This window comes from Lolium rigidum, chromosome 5, assembly GCF_022539505.1.
Source record: "Lolium rigidum isolate FL_2022 chromosome 5, APGP_CSIRO_Lrig_0.1, whole genome shotgun sequence".
Classification (NCBI taxonomy): domain Eukaryota; kingdom Viridiplantae; phylum Streptophyta; class Magnoliopsida; order Poales; family Poaceae; genus Lolium; species Lolium rigidum.
In genome coordinates this window covers 118,138,560-118,159,569 of record NC_061512.1, presented here as the reverse complement: position 1 = coordinate 118,159,569, position 21,010 = coordinate 118,138,560, and the positions used below count along the sequence as shown (strand labels likewise).

The following is a 21,010-nucleotide window of genomic DNA, read 5'->3' as shown; positions in this document are numbered from 1 at the left end:
GGCGGCAACGAGTAGGGCTTTCCCGACGGCTCGTCCTACGAGATTTGGTGGGGGTGGCGGCTCTCATCCCTTGCATTGTTGGTGGCGCGCTTTGGCAACGGTCTCCTGAGGTGTTCTCCAATGAATAGCAGTCCAAAAATGCAAGTTATCTAAGGATTACTCAAAAGTCAATGTTTTCTAAGTTTGACCAACTTTGCACACAAGAATCTGAACAATTGTAATATTGAACCAATATCAAAAGATTGACCGTAAAACATGTATTATCCTAATGTGTTTATTTAATATTATAGATGTAGATATCCTTTTCTAAATATTTGGTGAAAGTTAATAAGATTTGTCTTAACTAATCTCTAGGCGTCTTACACTTTAGGGACGGGACGAAGGGAGTATTATTGTATTAATCACCTTTTACTTAATTAATACAGTGACTACTATGAAGAATCTAGTATTAGCGTGTAATGGCAAATGATGAAAGCCGCATGTGGTAACTCCACAGGAACTGCTAATCATGGCATAATTCGCACCAACTCACGCAGATCACCAACTCATTACTCCAGGTCCAGGACGACTCCTACCTCGCCTGGCCGGCACGCCCGGAACTGCAAGGCTCCCCCTCCCCTCCTCCTCACGCCGGCCGCAATGGCTAACCATGATGGCCAACGGGAGTAGTAGAGTACTAGTAGTAGCAGAAGTTGCCAAAACTAGGCGCATCGCTTTCCCCCAAATCAAAAACCACCGGAGAATCGCAGATACGCTTCGCTTCCCTCCCTCGCCCACAAACTCATTACTCCCCCCACTTCCTCCAACTCCCCAGTCCTTTATGCCAAACGCGCGGCGGGCTCGTGAGTAGCCAGCCACCCAGCCAGCCTCCCGTGCTCCTCGGCCGGTTCCGGGCGACGGACGGGAGATCTCTCGCTTGGGAGGCGGGGATGGTGGGGGAGCCGGCGAAGCGGCGGGTCATGAGGAGGCCGCTGGAGAAGGGCGGGGTGGCGGGGCTCGCGGCGGCGGCGGCGGCCGCCGTCGCGCTCGTGCTGCTCGTCTGCGCCGCCTCGCTGCGCTGCTCCGTGGCCGTAGACTACGCGCTGGCCGCGCCCAGGAAGCTCTGGAGCGGCGGGGTCTCCATCGCCGCCGAGGCCTCACCATCAGAGAAGCCGGCGCGCGGAGGCGCTGCGCCTTCGGCCGCGGCCGCAGCGGCGGTCCCGGGGGAGGAGGAGGAGTGCGACCTGTTCGACGGGAAGTGGGTCTGGGACGAGGCCTACCCGCTCTACGACTCCAGGGACTGCCCCTTCCTCGACCCCGGCTTCCGCTGCTCCGAGAACGGCCGCCCCGACGCCTCCTACTCCAAATGGCGATGGCAGCCGTCGCGCTGCGATCTCGCAAGGTTAGTTAGTTAGACTTCTTCACTAGTACTTATTGCTTCTACTACGAGTATTATCCTTGTCACTAGATACGAATCGACTGCCCCTCCGTTTGGTGATTCGATTTGAGGGGGTTTCACTTTCAGGGTTTACATACGAATCGACTCGAATTTCGCACTAGTTTCGCCAACCTTTGCCAACCACGAATTCCTCTGTTGCTTAAATTGAATGAACACCTGAAATGTTCCTTTAAAAAACATGACGCTCTGTGGCGGTGGGATGAATGCGCACCTGACATTTCAATTCGCAAGTTCCAGTCCAATTCAGGGCAGGTGGGTACGTGTCTGTGCAGTTTAGGATGTCGACTTGGGACTTTCTAATACCTCCTATGCAGTTTAGGATGCCGACTTGGGATTTTCTAGCACTTACTCAGTTCCTCTCGTGAACTCGTCAAACGAAATTAGGACGGCGATGGCTTTAATTAAAACAAAACTGATGCAGTCTACCAATCAGCACGTTACATTGCCGATATGATGAGATTAAAAATTGCAGGAGTACTACTTCTGACTTGCGAGATGTGGATCCATCGGTGTGGATTGTATAATCTGGACGCTACTTAACATTAGATTATTGGAACCTGGCGCAGTAGACGAGAGTCTCGCCTTGGGTGCTGGTACGGCGCGGTACGATTGGGAACTCGATGCCCTTTCACCCTTTGCTCTGATTAAATTAAAGAAATGTTATGAAGAGAGTTGGTCCTTGGGTAGATATACTATGGAGTAGCCGATTAATCGGTATTGTTTAATTACTCGATCTGCCATTATGTTGCCATCTTGACACACGTGATGCCAGGTGGTATCTTCTTGTAATTTGCTGACTGCTCTGTTATTTCTGCGTTGTTAACTTTTATCATAGAGTGTGGGATATGTGGTTGGTTTGCTTCATTAGTTAAAATTGGAAAAATGTAGTGAGTCTGGCCTAACTTTCCAGGGTCTGTTTTCTGCCTTGTTACCAAAAGCAAACCAAGTATGGATTCTTGTTTTCATGCGTACCTGGAGTAACTTCGTTGTCCTTCGGTAACAACAATTATAGCTTATCTTATCTCAAAAAAAAAAAAACAATTATAGCTTATCTTACAGAGCTATTCTAGAATATTGCTATGTTAGGGATGTGCTATGTATATAGTAAAAGGTTAATGTGGCCTCACGCAACTGTACAATGTTCAATAGTTTGCTGATTTATTTTTTTCCTTGGTCAACCCGAACGCAGTAGTACAGTTAAATTTTGTTCTCTAACAATGGTGTATGCGTATCAATAGGCTATGAAGTCGCACCCAAAATAATTCATTTTTTGTTTTGTTGAAAATGACAATCTAATGTCATCACAGTGTTATGTTTTCACTACCTAACAGATAGAGATTGATGGTGTTAGTTACTAGTTACATGGGGCTAGCGCTAACCGTAGCCATGCGGTACTGCGGAATTACCATCATTGCAAAAGCAGCTAAATAACAACACACTGTGCCACTGTTGCTGCCATTTGATTTGTGCCGCTGATGGTGGCATCTAGGAAATCCACATGTTTACAGTATGTAAGAGGGCAGGCACATGTGGTTGATCTTAGGTAATGTATTGCTGTGACTGCAGCGGATAGCTTACTCTGCTTAGCACATTACTGATGGACAGACAAATCATGAGCCTGTATGGTGAAACAAGAACATTGCCTTGTAGTGAAGTTGGAACTTGTACATTTGGCGCTTGTGAATTGTGATGTAGTCAAGCTTTACTTAGAATAACCACGGTACCAATATTACTGAAAATATCACCACCTTTGAGCAACTTGAAACTTCTTGGAAGCCTAAAAATAGTAGCTGATTTGAAGTTCCATTTTATTTATGCAAGTTCATGATTTTTTTTATACTCCCTCCGTCTAAAAATAGGTGTCTCAACTTTATGTAGGTACGGATGTATCTCTAACTAAAGTGCATCTAGACAAAAGTGAGACACCTATTTTTAGATGGAGGGAGTACTTTTGATCATGTCTGTGTGCGCGGAACAACCTTAATAATCTGCACTTCTCCTCTACCATAATTGATGTCAACTTTCTGACTTGAGCATATTTTTTTTCTCCCATTCCCTAGATTTGATGCAAAAATTATGCTCGAGAAGCTACGGAACAGAAGAGTAGTATTCGTTGGTGATTCAATTGGAAGGAACCAATGGGAGTCTCTACTTTGTCTGCTCTCTAGTGCTGTTCCTGACAAGAGCTCCATCTATGAAATCAATGGGAGTCCCATCACTAAGCACATGGGTTTCTTGATTTTCAAGTTTAGAGACTATAATTGCACTGTGGAGTATTACAGATCCCCTTTCATAGTCCTTCAAGGCCGTGCACCAGCTGGAGCCCCTAAGGTTGTCAAGTACACAATTAAGGTGGATGCCATGGATTGGATGTCTGGCCGAGGTAGGTGGAGGGATGCTGATATTTTGATCTTTAACACTGGGCATTGGTGGAACTACGAGAAAACAATCAGAGGGTAAGCAACTATGATTATATATTATGTTGACTTAATAACTTGTCCTGTTCACTGCCAGATTTTATTGTAGATTTCCTCTTTTGGCCAACCATACCGTTTTCACATTCATGAATTCACCTTTCAAATTCGAAATTAACATCCACTGCTGATTAGTACACAGACCAGCAGATTAGTAGTTAATTAATATACACACTCCTGCAATATGTTCATTTGTATATTTTTCTATTAGCTATTTCACAGAATTATGCTATCACAGTTCATGTGACTACTGAGGATATGGAATGTTAAGATTTGGTTAGAGCTAAATGCATAAAAATAGGCCTTGGTACTCTTTTTGTTCTTTTAATCCATACAGAGAACTTACTATGGGTGGGATTTGGTTCCCAGCCTGATCTATGTGATGATGGATACATCATTATCTTTATTTTGTTCTATTGCAATCAATTATTTTAGACCAGCATAATTGCATATTCTGTAGTCTACTTGAACTAGGCTTACTTTATCCATACCAGGGGTGCCTATTTCCAAGAAGGAAATAAGGTGAAGATGGAGATGACTGTTCATGATGCGTACCAAAGATCAATACAAACACTATTCAATTGGCTTCACAAAGAAGTTAACACAAGCAAGACCCATGTCATGTTCCGTACATATGCTCCTGTGCACTTCAGGTCTGTTTGAACCACTTCCTTTTTATGTTTCCTTTGCTAGAGCATTACCTTGAGAATGCTCATGTTTGAAGGCCGGAAACAATATCATCACGTCCTGCTGACTTGACTCAATAAGTTTCAGAGTCGGGATTTACTCATCATGTTATTGATTTGAAACTCCATGAGTTGCACTTCACCGGAACATTTTTGTTCAGTATATAATCCACCTTTCGGCAGCTGTTTTCACCATTTTTACCAATGCATGGCATTCTGGGTTGGGAAGCCTTGCTTCTTGAATCTTTTGTTACTGTTGATATTTCTATTTAGTTAACTCCTTAAATTCATGGAGATATTGACTGCTCTTTAACTGGAGTTATCCATGTTTTCTGCAGAGGCGGCGACTGGAAGACTGGAGGGAGTTGCCACTTGGAAACACTTCCAGATGCGACACCGTTTAAATCGCTGGAGGAATGGGCAGACCAGCTTCAACCTGTGCACAATATTCTTGGGAGCAGCATCAGACCCAAGCTGCCTGGGTTAGCTATACTGAATGTGACACAGATGACAGCGCAACGAAAAGATGGCCACCTCTCAGTATACATAAGCCCTTCAGGACCTGTCCCTCGCAACAAACAGGATTGCAGCCATTGGTGCTTGCCTGGAGTCCCTGATAATTGGAATGAGCTTCTCTACGCCGTCTTCATGAAAAGGCAAACGATGATAGACCAGAATGTTTCCCTTGCTGGCTCAAGAACACTGAACACCGGCTGACTAAACAGATGGAGTAGGCTTGCCCAGTGAAGCTTGGAATCTATGTCCGGCGGGTAGGTCATCATGAAAAAAAGCAAAGATTCGTGATTCTCCTGCATGATAGCGCTGTCGATCTGCTTCCCAATTGGGTAGCCCAATGGCGAAAAACAATTTTGCAAGATAGGGGTTGTGGTTTGCAGTAAGCTGCACCACTCTGCTATGCTGTGTGCTGAGAGGTTAGGGAGTATTAAGAGCAAAATTAAAGAAATGCATATAGCTTACTGTGATGTGTATGTTTCACAGAGGCGGCAAAAGTGTCGGCCGACGTGATCATAGCTTAGGGGCTGCAGTCAGTGATGTAAGATTAGTCATAGTGGGGAGTAACATAGAGTAGTAACATGGTGCATGTTAGTACTCTATGTTACTACCTTCATAGTGGGTAGTTACATATATGTGGTATCATGCATGTTATATTTATTAGATTGTAGACTCATCTTGTCTTGAGAAGTGTGATGTTATGGTAACATAGCTAGTTACCACCCCACTCTCTTTCTTCATTTATTGTCATGCCATGTCACCAAAATGTCTTGGGATGTGTGATGTTACTACCTATGTTACTCCCACTATGAGCAGTCTAAGTAGTAGATTGGGTGCTGTGATATTGGCGGTGTTACCGTGGCAATTGTATGTAATTCAGGAATTTGTCTCCCTGATGGGTATATTCTCAGTTGCTCCAGCAGTTTGTTTGGCCTACGATTCGGTGTTCCTATCCTATCAGAGCAATTCCAATAGTATAGCCAACTGTTGGCTATAACAAGATGTCATATCATTTGTAGTCATCATATAGCTAATATGTACAATAGTTGGCTATAAGAATGTAGTACTTTACTAATATATGGCCCACATTTCACTCTCACAAGGTGCTTAGGAGCACGTGCAAGAGCTGGCTATTGCATAGTAGCCCACCTCCCTTCTCTCTCCTCTTCTCTCTCCTCCAACTCATCTAAAATATATTATTTAATGTCTTATAGTCAGCTGACTGGACTCTATTGTACTTGCTCTCAGGATCCTCAAGTGCTTGTCACCTGCCACTTTTCACATGATCCTTGTTGCATCATCTGCAAAGATTGATGCACGAAATTTGGGTGGATCAACCATCAACTTAGGCAACTTCGCCGAGGACCTGGGCACTGTATGCACTTCATGTTTCTCCCGTCAGAACAAAGAACGGAACCAGTTACTCAAATTTTAGAACCTGCCTCAACCACTTCCTACAAACGAAACACCACCACCTGTTCGTTCTCCACAAACCAGTTCTCCTTGTCAACCCTGACAATAAATTTGGGTATGGGTATGTGCTGTGGAGAAAAATGAGTACAAACACCCTTTTTTGAATGCTTGGCCTGACGGAAAATGACTCTGAACATGTGTATGTGCAGCCATATGCAATAGTTTTTCTTTTTTGAAACAGAGGCAAAAGTTTTGCCTCATCCATTCATTAAGCAGAAGCATTCATTAAGCAGAAGGTGCTCAGTTTTTAGGAGAAAACGGGGCGAAAACCAACAACAACAGTGCCAAAGCACACCCACAACCACACTCACTCCGCCACAAGGGGCACACCTAGCCACCCTGGCTACCCACAAAAGCTACACGAGAAGCTCAAATCGGCCTATGCCGAACAGATGACTCTTCGAGAAGAGACCGGCAGCTCCGATTCCGAAGACGAACCTCGGAGAGGAGATGCGCAAGACAAGCGCCGAATAGGACCTTCATCGGACCGCCCCTCAAAGGTCATCGTACACCGCCCAAGAGCGGCTTCGACTTCACGGCAAGAGGAGACCACCACGAAGACATCCGGACACGTCGGAACGGAGCCGACTAACATGACCTTGCCGCAACCGGACCTTGGTCACCACCATTGTCGTTGCCTCACAAGCCTCCACCCGGAACACCCGCATCTCCGGTTGACCTCCTGCCAACCCAGATGCCTAGTGTGTCCAGGCCGCCGGAGAGCGCGAAGGGGATCACCAACTTCAAGACGACGCCCTCAAGAGGAAAAACGACGAAGAGACGACGCCATCGTCCGATCCCGCGGGATCTAGGTTTTCACCCGAAGTTGTGAGCCCGAGGGCAGCGAAGGCCGGCCTATGCAACAGTTTTTCTTGTGTTGTAGAACTCGTGAACATGTGTATGTGATCCGGAATTGGTGATACTATCCAGAATTTGTTAGTGGTTAGCTGTTGAGATTCTTTCATGTTCAGAACCTTTGTTACTTCCTCCGATTCATATTACTTGATGCTAATATAGATGTATCTAGACATATTTTAGTTGTAGATACATCCATTTTAGCATCAAGTAATATGGATCGGAGGAAGTAGTATTTCTACTTTGTATTCAAACGTACATCCCCCGGCTCCTTCCCTGCGCGGCTCCAAGCTCCTCACTGGTGGCGCGCACGCCGCACGGCGTACTTCCGGTGGCAGCTCAGCTGCAAACCGTCCGTCGACGACGTTGCAGCCGAGCTCAGACGAGCCTTAAGCCGAGCTGGACGGACCGAACTCGAGCGCGCCTCCAAACTCGCAGGTAATTCTGGGCTCGCTCGAGCCGGTTGTGGGCTATCTCTAGCTCGGCTCGACCCTGGCTCGCTCGCGTCCGGCTCGCTGACAGCGCTTCAGGATCAGACGTTGGAATCTCGTCAGACTGCAAGTCCACGAAGCGGCGATCTGCTGCTGCTGCTCTCCTCGACCCCTCCGCCTCCCCGCAACAAACCACGACACACGCGGCCGGCCGGAGCGATGGCCGTCGTGCCGGAAGATGCCGCGCCTGCAGCCGACTCCCCCGCCCCGACCGGCTCTACCGCCGGTGAGTGAGCCCCTCCAGCTCGCGGTCCCTCTCTCTCTCCCTCATCTTTCGCTCCGCCGGGCGCTGCCGCTTAGCGAGATTCCTGCTTCCTTTTGTTCGTACTGGAGGCTCTGAATCTCCATCGTGACAAGTTAAGTCTTCAATTCACGGGGAGCTTCTTTTTTCTATAGCAAATTTGGTGTGGCATTGCTGTGCGACTTTCATTCCGATTTGTAAGAACAAACCAATTAGGCTCCTTGATACATGTTCTTTTCCGGTTTGTACTTCGATCTAAGGGTAGTTAGTGTAAAGACACATGATCCAGATCACTCTGTTCCTGGCTGAAAGAACCACAAAGGCTCAAAACAAAATGATATGCCTCATAATTGTTTCTCCCTCCATCTACTCCCTCTGTTCCATTCTATAGTGCACTTACTCTTTTCTCAAGTCAAACCTGTTTAAGTTGCATTCATTGATGAATTTGGAAGAGTCCAGACACTAAGCTGGGACAGGGGAACTAATCTATGCAGCGTACAAACAAACATTGGACAAAAATTGGGGGTGGGGTCAGTCAGAGCTCATCGGCCAATGCGTCAGTGCTGACATCTGGCTTCGACTGGTTTGGTTCCAGTCTTGTGCTTCCGCCACTAGACAAGCCTATACCACTACTGGAGTCGATCCCCAATGGTTGAAGACACGTAATAAAATTGTTAAGCAGTGAAGTAGCTTTTGACAAATGGACGGAAATGTTGCAATTGGATAGAAAATTTTCTTTCTAAATTTGGTTGTCCTATGCAAAAGCAAATGGATTTAGTTCCGGTATGGGTTTGTAGCACAACTCAACTCTAGGATTATCTATTTCTGTTTCTGGAGCTCACGCTTCACGCTTTAGCGGGTCAAGTAAGGATACCACAATGTTGTATTGTGCCAATGATCGGTACAGAAATACTAATGCAACAATATGCAAATCTATATCTAGGTGGACGATAATTTCTAAAACCTCGCCGTTCTTTTTCCCTTTCATGCTTGACTTATGTTCTGTTTTTTAGGTTCTAGTGATAATGAGATAACAGTGGAGGAAACCTCTTTTGTGCATACTGAACCTCAACAAGATGGCAGTGCACCACCTGTGGTTACCACTGATATGGAAGTTCTCCACGATAAAGTCAAGAAACAAGTCATTAAGGAAGGCCAGGGGAAGGTGCCCTTAAAATTTTCTACATGCTTTGGTAAGTATGACGCGCGTGATTTGTCTGCCTCGCTTAATTTCTGATTTCGATCTCTAAAATTTCTGTTGATTTCTAGGATGATGCTACCAATCTATATTACTTGCTCACATGTAATTATATTTCATGTAAGTGCTATATTCACTGGTACCATGCCGGAAAATCAGTTTACACATACTGGGAAACCATTCCACGCCTTTGGAAAGGAAAACATTTGAACTTTACATGTGCATTTCTCCATGTTGTGTGGAAGACCCTCATAATCCTGATTCATGACCATGAGAATATACTCATCTCCGTTACAACTTCAGTATAGATAACTAGTTATTTGGCATAATGTCTACTACCTCCATCCCAAAGCTTAAGGCTTGTATTATTTATAGAAAGTCAAACTATGTCAAGTTTGACCAAGTTTTTACCAAAAATCATTAACATCCAAAATACATAATCAATATCACTAGATAGATAATGAAATATATTTTCATATGGTATCTACAAAATATCATATTTGTTGATAGATTCTTCTAAAAGTTTTGGTCAAACTTTACTTGGTTTGACTTTTCAAAAAATATAAGCCTTAAGCTTTGGGATGGAGGTAGTATAACTTTGGCTGTATTTGTCATGCTTTATCCACCTGCTCCTTTTCCTGCCTTCTTACTTGCATGTGATATTTAAATGGACTGAACCCTCCTGTTTATGTTTTTCTTTTCTTCCTTTCAATGGTTAATGATATCCATTTACTTTGTTGTGTGATATTTTAGCTTTGTTCACTGTTATGCATAAATAGCCTGCTTCCGTAGAGAAAATAAATATATTTGCCTGTTCTATGTGTAGATTAAGGTTGCCCAGTTACTTTAATTTACCAGTGCGCCATCCAGTCTTAGGTTTCAGAGGATATATGTATTTAGCTATTTTTTCTGTGGTTTGAAATAATGGGGTTATGTCTAACCCTTGTTTTACAGTGCATTATAGAGCATGGGTTCAAAGCTCTGTGCATAAATTTGAGGATACTTGGCAAGAACAGCATCCAGTTGAAATTGTCATTGGGAAAGGTATAATTACTTTTTTTTTCACACATTCTATTGTCAGTTCTTCGCTGCTGCATGCATGTCATCTATCATTCCCATATGGTGCATGGTTGTCAGATTCAGACTATAATATTTTGGTTTTCTAATGGTATATGTTGTGAAAATAATTCATTAGTCCACCAGTAACTAGTTACTTTCCAGACTTAAAATGTGAAGAGTTCGCATTGGAATTAGTCAAAATAATCACTTTCAACCTGAGCGTTTGAAATAACTGTCATGGCAATCGCCTGTGCGGTTTTCATCTACAGAGAAAAAGCAAATGACTGGTTTGGGCATTGGTGTTGGTAACATGAGAAGAGGCGAACGTGCGTTGTTGCATGTTGGCTGGGAGCTAGGCTATGGGAAAGAAGGAAGCTTTTCATTTCCGAATGTCCCTCCAACGGCAGATCTGATATATGAAGTTGAACTCATTGGCTTTGATGATGCTAAAGAGGTAATGGAGAACACCCTCACCTGCCTCATCACCGCTCAACTAATGAAAGGCTTAATGAAAAATAGAACCAGTTTTTTTAATGTAAAACACTAAATCAACGTGTTATCACTTTGTCTTGACTACTTTTCATAGTAGACTGAGATGCGTGATATTGTTTGTCATTTTGTGCCCGCAAAATCAATAAATTAGTTTACCCTTTCTCGAACACTGGATTTTCTAAGCGAACCTCACAATCATGGTGTCATGTCTGAACAAATCAGGGGAAAGCCCGCAGTGACATGACGGTAGAAGAGAGGATTGAAGCAGCAGATAGGAGGAAGCTTGAGGGTAACGATTACTTCAAAGAGAAGAAATTTGATGAGGCCATGCAGCAATATGAGATGGTTAGTGGTCTGGTCTACTTGCAAATGTGCATCCTTTTCTGTTTCCTGAGATACTCCAGATGATGGTGTTCTACTGTTTCCTCTTTTCCAGGCTGTTGCATATATGGGAGATGATTTCATGTTTCAGCTGTTTGGGAAGTACAGGGATATGGCTTTGGCTGTGAAGAACCCCTGCCATCTCAACACAGCTGCATGCCTAATCAAACAAAAAAGATTTGATGAAGCTATTGCACAATGTAGCATCGTAAGTTCTTCACTAGTTCAATTACATTTCATGAACTTCACTAGTTTGAGTTGCGTATAGCTTTGCATAAGGTAGATGCTCAATTTGAGAGTAGAATGCTCTGCTTGCATTATACAAGTATCCTTATGTGCTGATACTCAGTCAGTTTAGTTCACCTGCTTTTGTTTTTGTACCTCAACTTTTTTGTAAATGATTATCATCACCAATTCGATTTGCAAATCGTAGCCTGATGATTGGTCAACTTAATAGTATCATGTTTCTATTGCAATATTTCCCCCCATTTTTCTGAAAATCATTGAGCAATTACTGTTTTGATGATCAATCGATTGCATAATCCTATTCTCCAGGTGTTATCAGAGGATGAAACCAACGTGAAAGCACTGTTCAGACGGGGTAAAGCTAAAGCCGAGCTCGGTCAGACAGAAGCAGCAAGGGAAGACTTCCTGAAAGCCAAGAAGCACTCCCCGGAAGACAAGGAGATCCTGCGGGAGCTCCGTTTGCTCGCCGAGCAAGATAAAGTCATGTACCAGAAGCAGAAGGAGCTCTACAAAGGTCTCTTCGGGCCGAGGCCTCAGCCCAAACCCAAGACCACGAATCCCCTTCTTGTCTTCTGGCAGTGGCTCGTGTCACTGATTAGTTATCTTGCTAAGATGTTCACACGCAAGAACGACTAGCAATCTAGCACGATCGGCCTAGTGTGTACAAGTGTGACGGAGACACTGAAAATCCTGATGATATATCTGTTAAGAGAACCCCACTTTATCCTTTGTTACTTAATCCTGGTTCATTTGAATTTATGCTTGAGCTTTATAGTGTGAAGAAAGTTGCTGCTCCACGGTCTTTGTAGGCCTGACCACAGAGCAACATAGATTTATAAAATGTATTGGGCCCTTATCTCTAACCAGCTAAACAGTTTTTAGTCTCCATTGTGTCATGCGCACTGTCCACTAGTGTCCCACGGTACCAGCCTGTCTACGCCCAACCACTCAACCTTAGAAGTGGTCTTGTGCCAAAGCCACTCGGCTCTATCCCCGTCCTGATGTGGTCGTCTGAGCTGGCGTGTCCCACATTGGACGAATTGTCGTCTATCAGTTGGACCTGTTTTGACCGTGGTGGCCGTCATGATAGTCCTAGGTGTGTTTTGGTCAGAGGTCCTCTTGTTTCGATCTTGTGTGTGTTCTCGCTCTTTACCGACAGTTGTTGCAACGGTGACACACGATGAAGGATTCAGAGAAAGTTAACACTACAGGAAGACAATGTTTTGCGCAGTGTAAAAACTTGCTGCGTTTTTTTGTTTCTCTGTTATTTATCTGGTTCTCTAACCGATCCTATTACAAAGGAATCAAACGGAAATTTATCTAAGACCGAGCACTACTGGCCGCTTCCCACGTTCACCCGATCTCGCTAAGATTTCTAAGACCGAGCTGGTTTCCTGCCATCCCATGAAGCACGTGCAACGACCTAGTCTATTCAAACTCTAACTGAATTTGAACTAGATGTATCGTGTTGAGTACAGGCAACTGCAACATGACCTGGTTTATTTGGTAACTAGAAAAACAGTAAAGGATTATGGTCAACATTCAGCCCCTTAAGCCTTTCATGCAGCCTTTACCTCGATGACACCGAGCCTTTGCCTCATCTCACCAAACTTACTCGTCCCAGTGCATTGGCGAGGAGATCTGCTAGTTGATCATTTGTACCAATGTGTTGAATGTCAGCCTTTCCCTCCTCAATGAATTATCTGATGAAGTGATACTTAATATAAATATGCTTGCTTCTATCGTGATGCACTGGATTCTTCGAGAGAGCTATTGCTGACTTGTTGTCCACCTTGAGAATGAACTTCAGTTCTTGCCCGGTCATCTCATCTAACAAACGATTGAGCCATACTCCTTGACAGGCTTCACTTGCAACTGCAACATATTCAGCTTCACATGACGAGATCAGAGCTCCAGGAAACGATGTTGTCTCCAAGGAAGAAAGCAACACATGAGGTACTCTTCCTGTCATCGATGTCCCCCGCAAGACCGTTGTCGCTAAACCCTATCAAAACCGGGGGTTTCTGGTGTGATTTGTAACAACATCCATGTATGATTGTGCCCTGCACATATCTCAGAATCTGTTTAATCAGAGTCCAGTGTTGTTTTGTTGGTGCCTCCATATACCTGCTGACGATTCCCACCGAAAATGCAATGTTAGGCCTTGTGTTAAAAAGATATCAGAGGCTTCCTATCACACTTATGTATACTGTTGCATCGACATGACGGCACTCCAAATTGCCGTTGCTGGGCCAACGATTCGGCCGGTTGGAGGGACGCGCGGCAGGGTCGCAGAAGAAGAAGGGGTGGCGATGGAATCGGCAACGGCGGGAACACACACAGAGCATCTAAAATAGAGGCTGTAAATTAGCGCTGCGCTAAAAAAAAGTCAATATACAGCGCGGAACGCGTTTGCGCCCTCCAGTAGACGCTGCAAAATAGGCCGCACTGTAAATATTTTAGTGCGTACGGCAGTTTACGCTATCCAAAGCTGTATATCTGGTGCACCGGCTAGCGCACGTTGTATTTTGGCACCGCGATTCTTCCCACCGCGCGAAAAAAACGGCACTGAAATTTCTTAGCTTCGCCTCTCCACGCTGCGACGAGGAGGTCCGCCGGCTGCCCCCAGCCTTGCCCAGCTCTCCGCGCTGCGACGGAATGGACGCCCAGTGCAGCGAGCGGCTAGCTCGAGCTCAATGATTTGCTTGTGGCTGCTCAACATCGTTTCTGAATGGGGCGGCAACGCGCGCATGGAATGGACGCCCAAGGCAGCGCGCAGCCAGCTCGATCTCAATCGTTTGCTTGCGGTTACTCAATCGTTTCTGAATCGTTTCTCTCTGTGAAGCCGCCGTAGAGTTATGCAATTTAGTTGATTTTTGAGATTTATTTGTGGCCTGTTTAATCTTGTTTGTTGTATGTAGGGTGAAGAAGTTTGTTTGTGGAACTCTATTTTACAGCCTGCTAAAGGACTGTTTTTTAGCTTCTTAGTTGCGCTGTAAAATATAGTCTCCGGTAAAGCTCGTGTCTGGGCCGCGCGCTGTATCCGAATCGAGCGCGCTGCAAACGACTTTTACAGCGTCAAATTTTAGAGCCTCTGTTGGAGATGCTCTAAAGTTTCCTATTTTCTCTGAATTCTAGATACTACTAGTAATATTTAGGAATTTGCTAGTTCTCAGCTAGCTAAGAACTAATTTCGTGCTCGGTCAAATCTTACGCCATTTGATTTGCATCTTGATTTATGCTTAGTCATGAGTTGCAACTGAAATTTAATGATATCATTTAACCGAGAGCGAAATTAATTCTCAGTCGACTGAGAAATAGTCACACCCTAATATTTATCTAAAAAGTAAAAGCAGCGTGTGTACGAATAAAGTGTTTTTGCATCTGGGAGTAGATGCTCACGTTTTCCAAAATAAGTTTTGAACGCATTTTAAAATGTTAAAATATTTTGAGAAAAAATGTTACACATACATCTCAACGTTCTATGTTCTCGCAAAGTTGTTTCACAAAAAAACAATATTATTTGTGTCGTGTGTAAAAAAAAATTGGTGCTAAAAAATATTTTTTATTGAGACATTTCTTTATCTTTTTTACATAGGACATAAAAAACGTCGGTTTTTCCTAAATTTTTTTGCGTGCACGCCTGAAATATCAACACGTATGCGCAAATTTTTTGTTTGATATTTTGTGAACATTTTAAAATATTTTTTAGAGTGGCAGGAGAATATGCAGCTGGGATCAAAATTGTATTTGCGCGTATGTACGCATTTTTAACGATTATTACAAGATGCATACACGATGGAGAAATTGGTGTGGTCGGATGAGAAGTGAGAGCGATGGTCGACACAATCGGACCAATTCACCGATGCAAAGAGTTGTCCAAGAAAACTAGGAACCCTTCGCCACGAGGCGTGGCTGCCGGAAAACTGCCTCGCTACCCACCGTCGACCGGATCTCCATGCATATGACGGTGGCATAACCGCTTCCGGCAAGGCACTCGCTTCCAGCCTCCTCTTCCCCTCCCACGCTTCCCATTCCCGGCGCCCGCCCCAACCAACCCTCGCGAGCCCCGATGGACGCCGTCGCGTTCCCGCCGCCTCCGCCGCCCTTCCTCGACGACGACTTCGATTTCGGCGACTTCACCTTCGCGCCCGCCGCGCCTGCGCCCCCGCCGCCGGCTGATTTCGCGGCCTTCGACGACGACTGGGGCGACTTCGTGGTCGGATCCAACCCGGACACCCCCGCCACCGCTCCCAAGGACAAGCCGGCCGCCGGAGCCTGGGAGAAGCCACGCGGCCCTCTGCCCCTATCCCTGTTTGGAGCCGACGACAAGGAGGAGGAGGAGGAGGAGGAGGAGGAGGACGCAGGGCCGTCCATGCCGCCGCCCGCGAGCGCGCACCAGCGGACCCCGTCGTTCGAATCCAAAGGGCTGAGGCCCGCGGATCTGAAGGACCTCATCGTCGGCCTCTACGGATCTCAGCCCGCGCCCGCCACCGACGCGCCAGGGGCGAGCGCGCCGGAGGTGGCGGAGGACGATGACGGGTTCGGGGATGACGGTTGGGAATTCAAGGCCGCGCCTCCCTCGGTTGCTGGGCAGGAAGGAGGCGGGCCAGCTCGCGGGGATGGGATTGAGGTGAGCTTGCAATTTCTTCCCGTGGTGATCAACACCTTCCCTAGATGCCTTTGTCGACATTTCATGATCTGTACAGTACAGTACACTGACATCAACGGGATCTGTAAGAACGCTTCGATTGCGCTAGTACGGTATCACGCTCACAACTGACGTGATAAATGTAACCGTTTCTGAGCTTCCGGGGTCTTCCAACTGCATCACGGCGGTACATCGTGGTATTTTGTTAGATCAGTACATCATGGTATATCGAAGCTAAAGAAACTTGGCACTTCAGCAAACACATGCAGGTGCTAAGGAAAGAGTTAGCTAGCTTATGAAGCAGGGGATGTTCATTTCTTACTAATCTGCTGCTACTTGCTAGTCCACTAGAGCTAGCTCAGTTTTGAAAATTCCTGGCTCTACTAATCAGGTTTTCTTTCTCCTAATCTGGTTTGATCTGAATGTTTTCATATTTTCAGGGTATGCCAAAATCATTGGAAAGTGACCAGGAAGACTGGTCACTATTTACTAGTGTGAATAATAAGCAGAACCATGTCCAGACTACGGATCATGTTAGAAATCATGAGTCCATAGGACAAAGTACGAAGAACTTGAGTTATCGTCCAGATAATAGTTCATCCATACTCAACTTGTACAAAGAACACAACCTAGTCGATGAAGTTCATGCACCTCAAAGTTGTTCAGAAAGTGTGCTGAGCTCTTCTGATTTGTTCTCCAACAATGAAATGGTAAGTATTTCATGGTTGTTTTACTTACCTACGGATACCGTTATTTTATTTCGATATACGCTAATGATCAGTGATCAGAACTCTTCGTATGGAACAGATGAAAACCATTCCATTAAATCAGCAAGCGATAGCATTTTGATTGATTTCTACCATAAGCTGAGAGAAGAGGCAGTGGCAATGATATTCCGGTATAATAAGGACATTAAGGTCGGTCACTTTTTATTGCATTTAGCAGAGACATCTTTTATATTTTTACCCTTTGTAATCCAGTAATAATTATGGATTCAGGAGGCCCAGAAAAGTCCTACACATTTAGATAGAACCAACAAGGTGGCAGCAATAGAAGGGGAGATTCAGGTATGCTCTGCTTATGTTCTGCTATATAAACTTTATCTGTAAATTTACTAATTGTTGTCTTATGTACTACAAAACAAACAATTTATTTGCTGCAAACGAAAACATTAATTGGTGTGAATTATTGAACTGGCCATAGTACTTCGCTCAGTGTTTTTTTTTATAATTTCTAGGAAATTTGGGAGAAACTACAAGATTCATCAGTTGCAGAAGGATTTTGCATAGGGGAACAGCCTTCAAGGGATGCATGTTTTTCTGAACTTCTTAAAAGTACCAAAGAGGAACAAGTGAAGGATTTTGAGCAACAATATCATTTAGCAGAAAAATTAACACTGGTATGTATCATCCTCATTATCGACACATCTTAGTAAGGACTCATCTCTATGATTATTAGCCAAAAAATGCACACAACATATTTTTTGTTGAGAAAACAAGACCATTTCTTTTTGTCTTGTTTCATTATTTGGTAGAATCTTACAATTTATTCTCTAGTAACTCGAGATCACTTTCTATAGATGAAAGCATGACTGAATCTGAAGAATAATTCGATTACTGCATTCCTTGCAGAGTTCTGCAGACCTTGTCTACCTCTTGACGTTATCTGTATATTAATTGAGATTATTTTGCTTCTTCAGTATAGAATATGTGCAATTGATCAGAGTTTACCATTTTACCTTCCCCTTGTTTTTCTCAGTGATTCATGATTTGATCTTCTTTGGTTTGATAATCTGATAATTAAATATAGGCACAGCATGACATGAGTTTGGCAGTTGAACTTTACAAGCATAGTGTGTCAACCTTACTTATCTTGGAACTAGCATCCAAAGAGGAGCAATGTGATTATGTAGCCGCATGGTACAGTTTATTTCTGTCCTGTGCTCAGGAATTGCAGCATGGTGCTGTGCTTTGGCAAGAATCTTGTCATGCAAAAGTCTGTGACCAAGTAATCTCTGAAGGTACATATATTTTGAACAATGAGTGGTACTGAATCACTACTGTTACAGATAGAAGATCAACCATAAACCTGGTTTTCTGTTGATTGTACAGGTGTTCATTGCCTTATTGCTCTTGGGGAGATCTACAGAGTTGCACAGATCTTGCATTTGTCCTTGCAGTATTTCAAACCTTGGGTTCTTGCAGATCCCGGAATGCTTAATAAAATGTCAGCTTGTTGGGACAGCTGCACTAATGCATGGACTGGTGGTTTAGAAACAGCTCTCGGAACAGTTATTGACAGCAATCACTTGGAGGCATCTGTTGTTAAAGCTCTTCTGGAGACTATCATTAGTATTAATGAACTTGAGGTGGCCAATCTTCAGAATGGCCTTCCCAACAGTGAGTTGACATGTCAACTAACACTCATGCCAACTGGTTTGCTACCAGGTAATGCATTCATGCCAGAAAGGACAAATTAAGTTAAACTGTAAGTGCCCCTTTCTACCAACTAACAAATTACTTTCTTCATTCACTTAATGCAGAGCTGAAAGTGATCGTGTGGAATGGTAATCACTATTTTGTTAAAGTTGCAAACTTGTGGGTGAATCGAGTGTCTTCCAATCCTCCTCGGTTTTCACTCACTCATGTCTCTACAATGAACGGTACAACCAACAACTGATGTTCTATTTAGAGGATGAAACTTGTCATTCAATCCGGTGGAGGCATCAGAACAAGGTTTCTGTGCCAAAAAAATTCAGAAGGTTTCCTTGCAGTACAGCAATATAGAGTAAAGTAAAACATCTCCTGGATCTGTTGACCCATGTGGCACGGCGGTGGGCTTCTGGAAGGTCAGTAGATGGGGATTTCGTTCCAATATTGGTCGAAGGCCATTCTTTTGTACAAGTATTATCACGATTCTTTGCAGTGTCTGGTAGCGGCACTGGTATAGTGAGCCTAAAGGGCTGTTTTTCTGCAGTAAGCATGTGTATCATACATTTAATCTTGAGACCATTGCAGCAACTGAGTTGTGAGAAGCAACAGAAGCTGCTGCGACGGCACAAATTGTGAATTGTCAACTACAAAAATTGGTGTGAAGTAAGGGAAAGTTGTATTGATCTGTTCGTGCTATATGTATAGTTGCAAGCAGATAGTGTTTGGTCCAATGCCACATATTGCCAGTTGTATACAAAGTTCTGTCGCCGTTGGTCCAATGCGCGCATTTTCGCCACCAGGAGAACAAAGGTGCCCGACAAACCCCTCTGTGCACCACTACTCCATTCCCCACGCTGAGTGCGACAGGAGCAATCAGTACCAGTAGCAAAAGAGGTGGAAAACTGGGCCCATGTTAGGCCAAGGCCTTGTTTGGAACGTACGAATGCAAAGCACAACTAACATGATTTAGGACTGTGTTTCAAAAAAAACATGATTTAGGTCTACAGCCTTAGGGTACCAAATGAGAATTTCCCAAGTAAGAAAGTTTTTTTCCTTAGGGCGACGCAATGGTTCAAATAAAACGCAATGGTTCGTCTTATATGACAATGTTTGCAAGGCTGCTGCCGTTCTGAAAGAAAAAGGCGCCGCCTCCACCTCCTTCTCCACCATAAATCGGTTCCCTCTCCTCTGGTCGGCCTCGCCGGCATCAGAGGGGTGGAAAATCTGATCTATGAGTGCATGTTTCAATAAAAGTAGTGCTTTGCTCATCTTTTGACGATGTCAATGTCGATGTTGGAAGATTAAAATTCTCTAGGTATGATTCTTCGGATCTTGCTTCGTCGGATGGCTCATGGTTGCTGCGAGGATATTTGTCCTCGTAATATTTATCCTAACTCCTATGTCCTCGACAATGGTTATTTGTACCCTCAGCTCCCTGGTGATATCGATTAAGCTGTTCAGTTCCTTTACATTGACATGCTGGTGTTGGTACTCTTGCCGATGATGATTGACTATTTCAATGGTTGTGTGTGCACGTAGGCTTAGGCGCTTAGCATAGCATTGCAGGTCAAATTAAAGTTATGGAAGAATCTTCGTTGATATTTTCGTCTATGATTTGGTATCTTTTTTTGGCTGCCTCCAGGTAAGTATAAGATTGTGGAGAAATACTTTTGTACTTACACACATGGATGTGGGTGTTTCTATCACCGTTCATTTTGCTTTGAGATTCGGAAAAGATGAGAAGAGAAAGAAATATTTCCATCTACCAAACAACAACAATAACAATCAAGCCTTTCAGTCCCAAACAAGTTAGGGTATGCTAGAGTTGAAACTCATAAGATCTCGAAGCCAAATCATGGTTCCGGAACGTGGATAGTTAACTTCCACGCACCCCTGTTCATGGCTAAATCTTTGTCGATATTTCAAACCTTCAGGTCTCTACCAAAGCGTGCGGAAATCTCGAGAAACAAATCGACGGTCCAAAACATGAAATTATGTCATGTAAGAAGAAAAGAGTTCCCCGAAGATTTGCTTGTTTCTTTCAGATTTTATTTTATAATAGTTGAAGTCGTGTATCTTTACCATGTACAATTTATTGAGTATTATAAATACATGTGGCACTAATTGTCCAAAAAAAAAAAAACGGTGCCAGTAAGAAGCTAAATTATGGAGAATCTCACTCCCCTCCAAGGCCCCAACACATCGATTCCTGCCACAGGATTCGATGTCCAGCATCTCCACCAAGAAGCTAAATTTGCAACTCATTCGTGGCATTGTCTTGAATAAAACGATGCTCCAAAACATCCAACTACCTATACGAATATAGGCACAGAATGACTATAGGCGGGTAAACGGAATCGACCAGATATCCTCCCATAAC

At 44.1% G+C, this 21,010-nt stretch overlaps 3 protein-coding genes across 3 annotated transcripts; all 3 read left to right on the top strand.

Moving 5' to 3' along the window:
* Positions 1-929: 929 nt before the first annotated feature.
* On the top strand, positions 930-5,581 carry LOC124652991 (protein trichome birefringence-like 11). The gene is made up of 4 exons (XM_047192040.1): positions 930-1,381; positions 3,499-3,894; positions 4,407-4,565; positions 4,937-5,581. The coding sequence occupies exons 1-4, from the start codon at positions 930-932 to the stop codon at positions 5,313-5,315; spliced, it is 1,386 nt and encodes a 461-aa protein (XP_047047996.1). The 3' UTR covers positions 5,316-5,581.
* A 2,365-nt stretch (positions 5,582-7,946) lies between these two features.
* On the top strand, positions 7,947-12,286 carry LOC124652619 (peptidyl-prolyl cis-trans isomerase FKBP42-like). Its single transcript, XM_047191656.1, has 7 exons — positions 7,947-8,156; positions 9,185-9,364; positions 10,324-10,413; positions 10,698-10,882; positions 11,143-11,265; positions 11,357-11,509; positions 11,857-12,286. Exons 1-7 carry the CDS (start codon positions 8,090-8,092, stop codon positions 12,181-12,183), a joined length of 1,125 nt encoding a protein of 374 aa, XP_047047612.1. The 5' UTR covers positions 7,947-8,089; the 3' UTR covers positions 12,184-12,286.
* A 3,303-nt stretch (positions 12,287-15,589) lies between these two features.
* On the top strand, positions 15,590-19,326 carry LOC124652678. The gene is made up of 8 exons (XM_047191718.1): positions 15,590-16,180; positions 16,639-16,908; positions 16,987-17,115; positions 17,197-17,265; positions 17,436-17,597; positions 18,008-18,218; positions 18,310-18,645; positions 18,741-19,326. Exons 1-8 carry the CDS (start codon positions 15,620-15,622, stop codon positions 18,875-18,877), a joined length of 1,875 nt encoding a protein of 624 aa, XP_047047674.1. The 5' UTR covers positions 15,590-15,619; the 3' UTR covers positions 18,878-19,326.
* Positions 19,327-21,010: the final 1,684 nt, after the last annotated feature.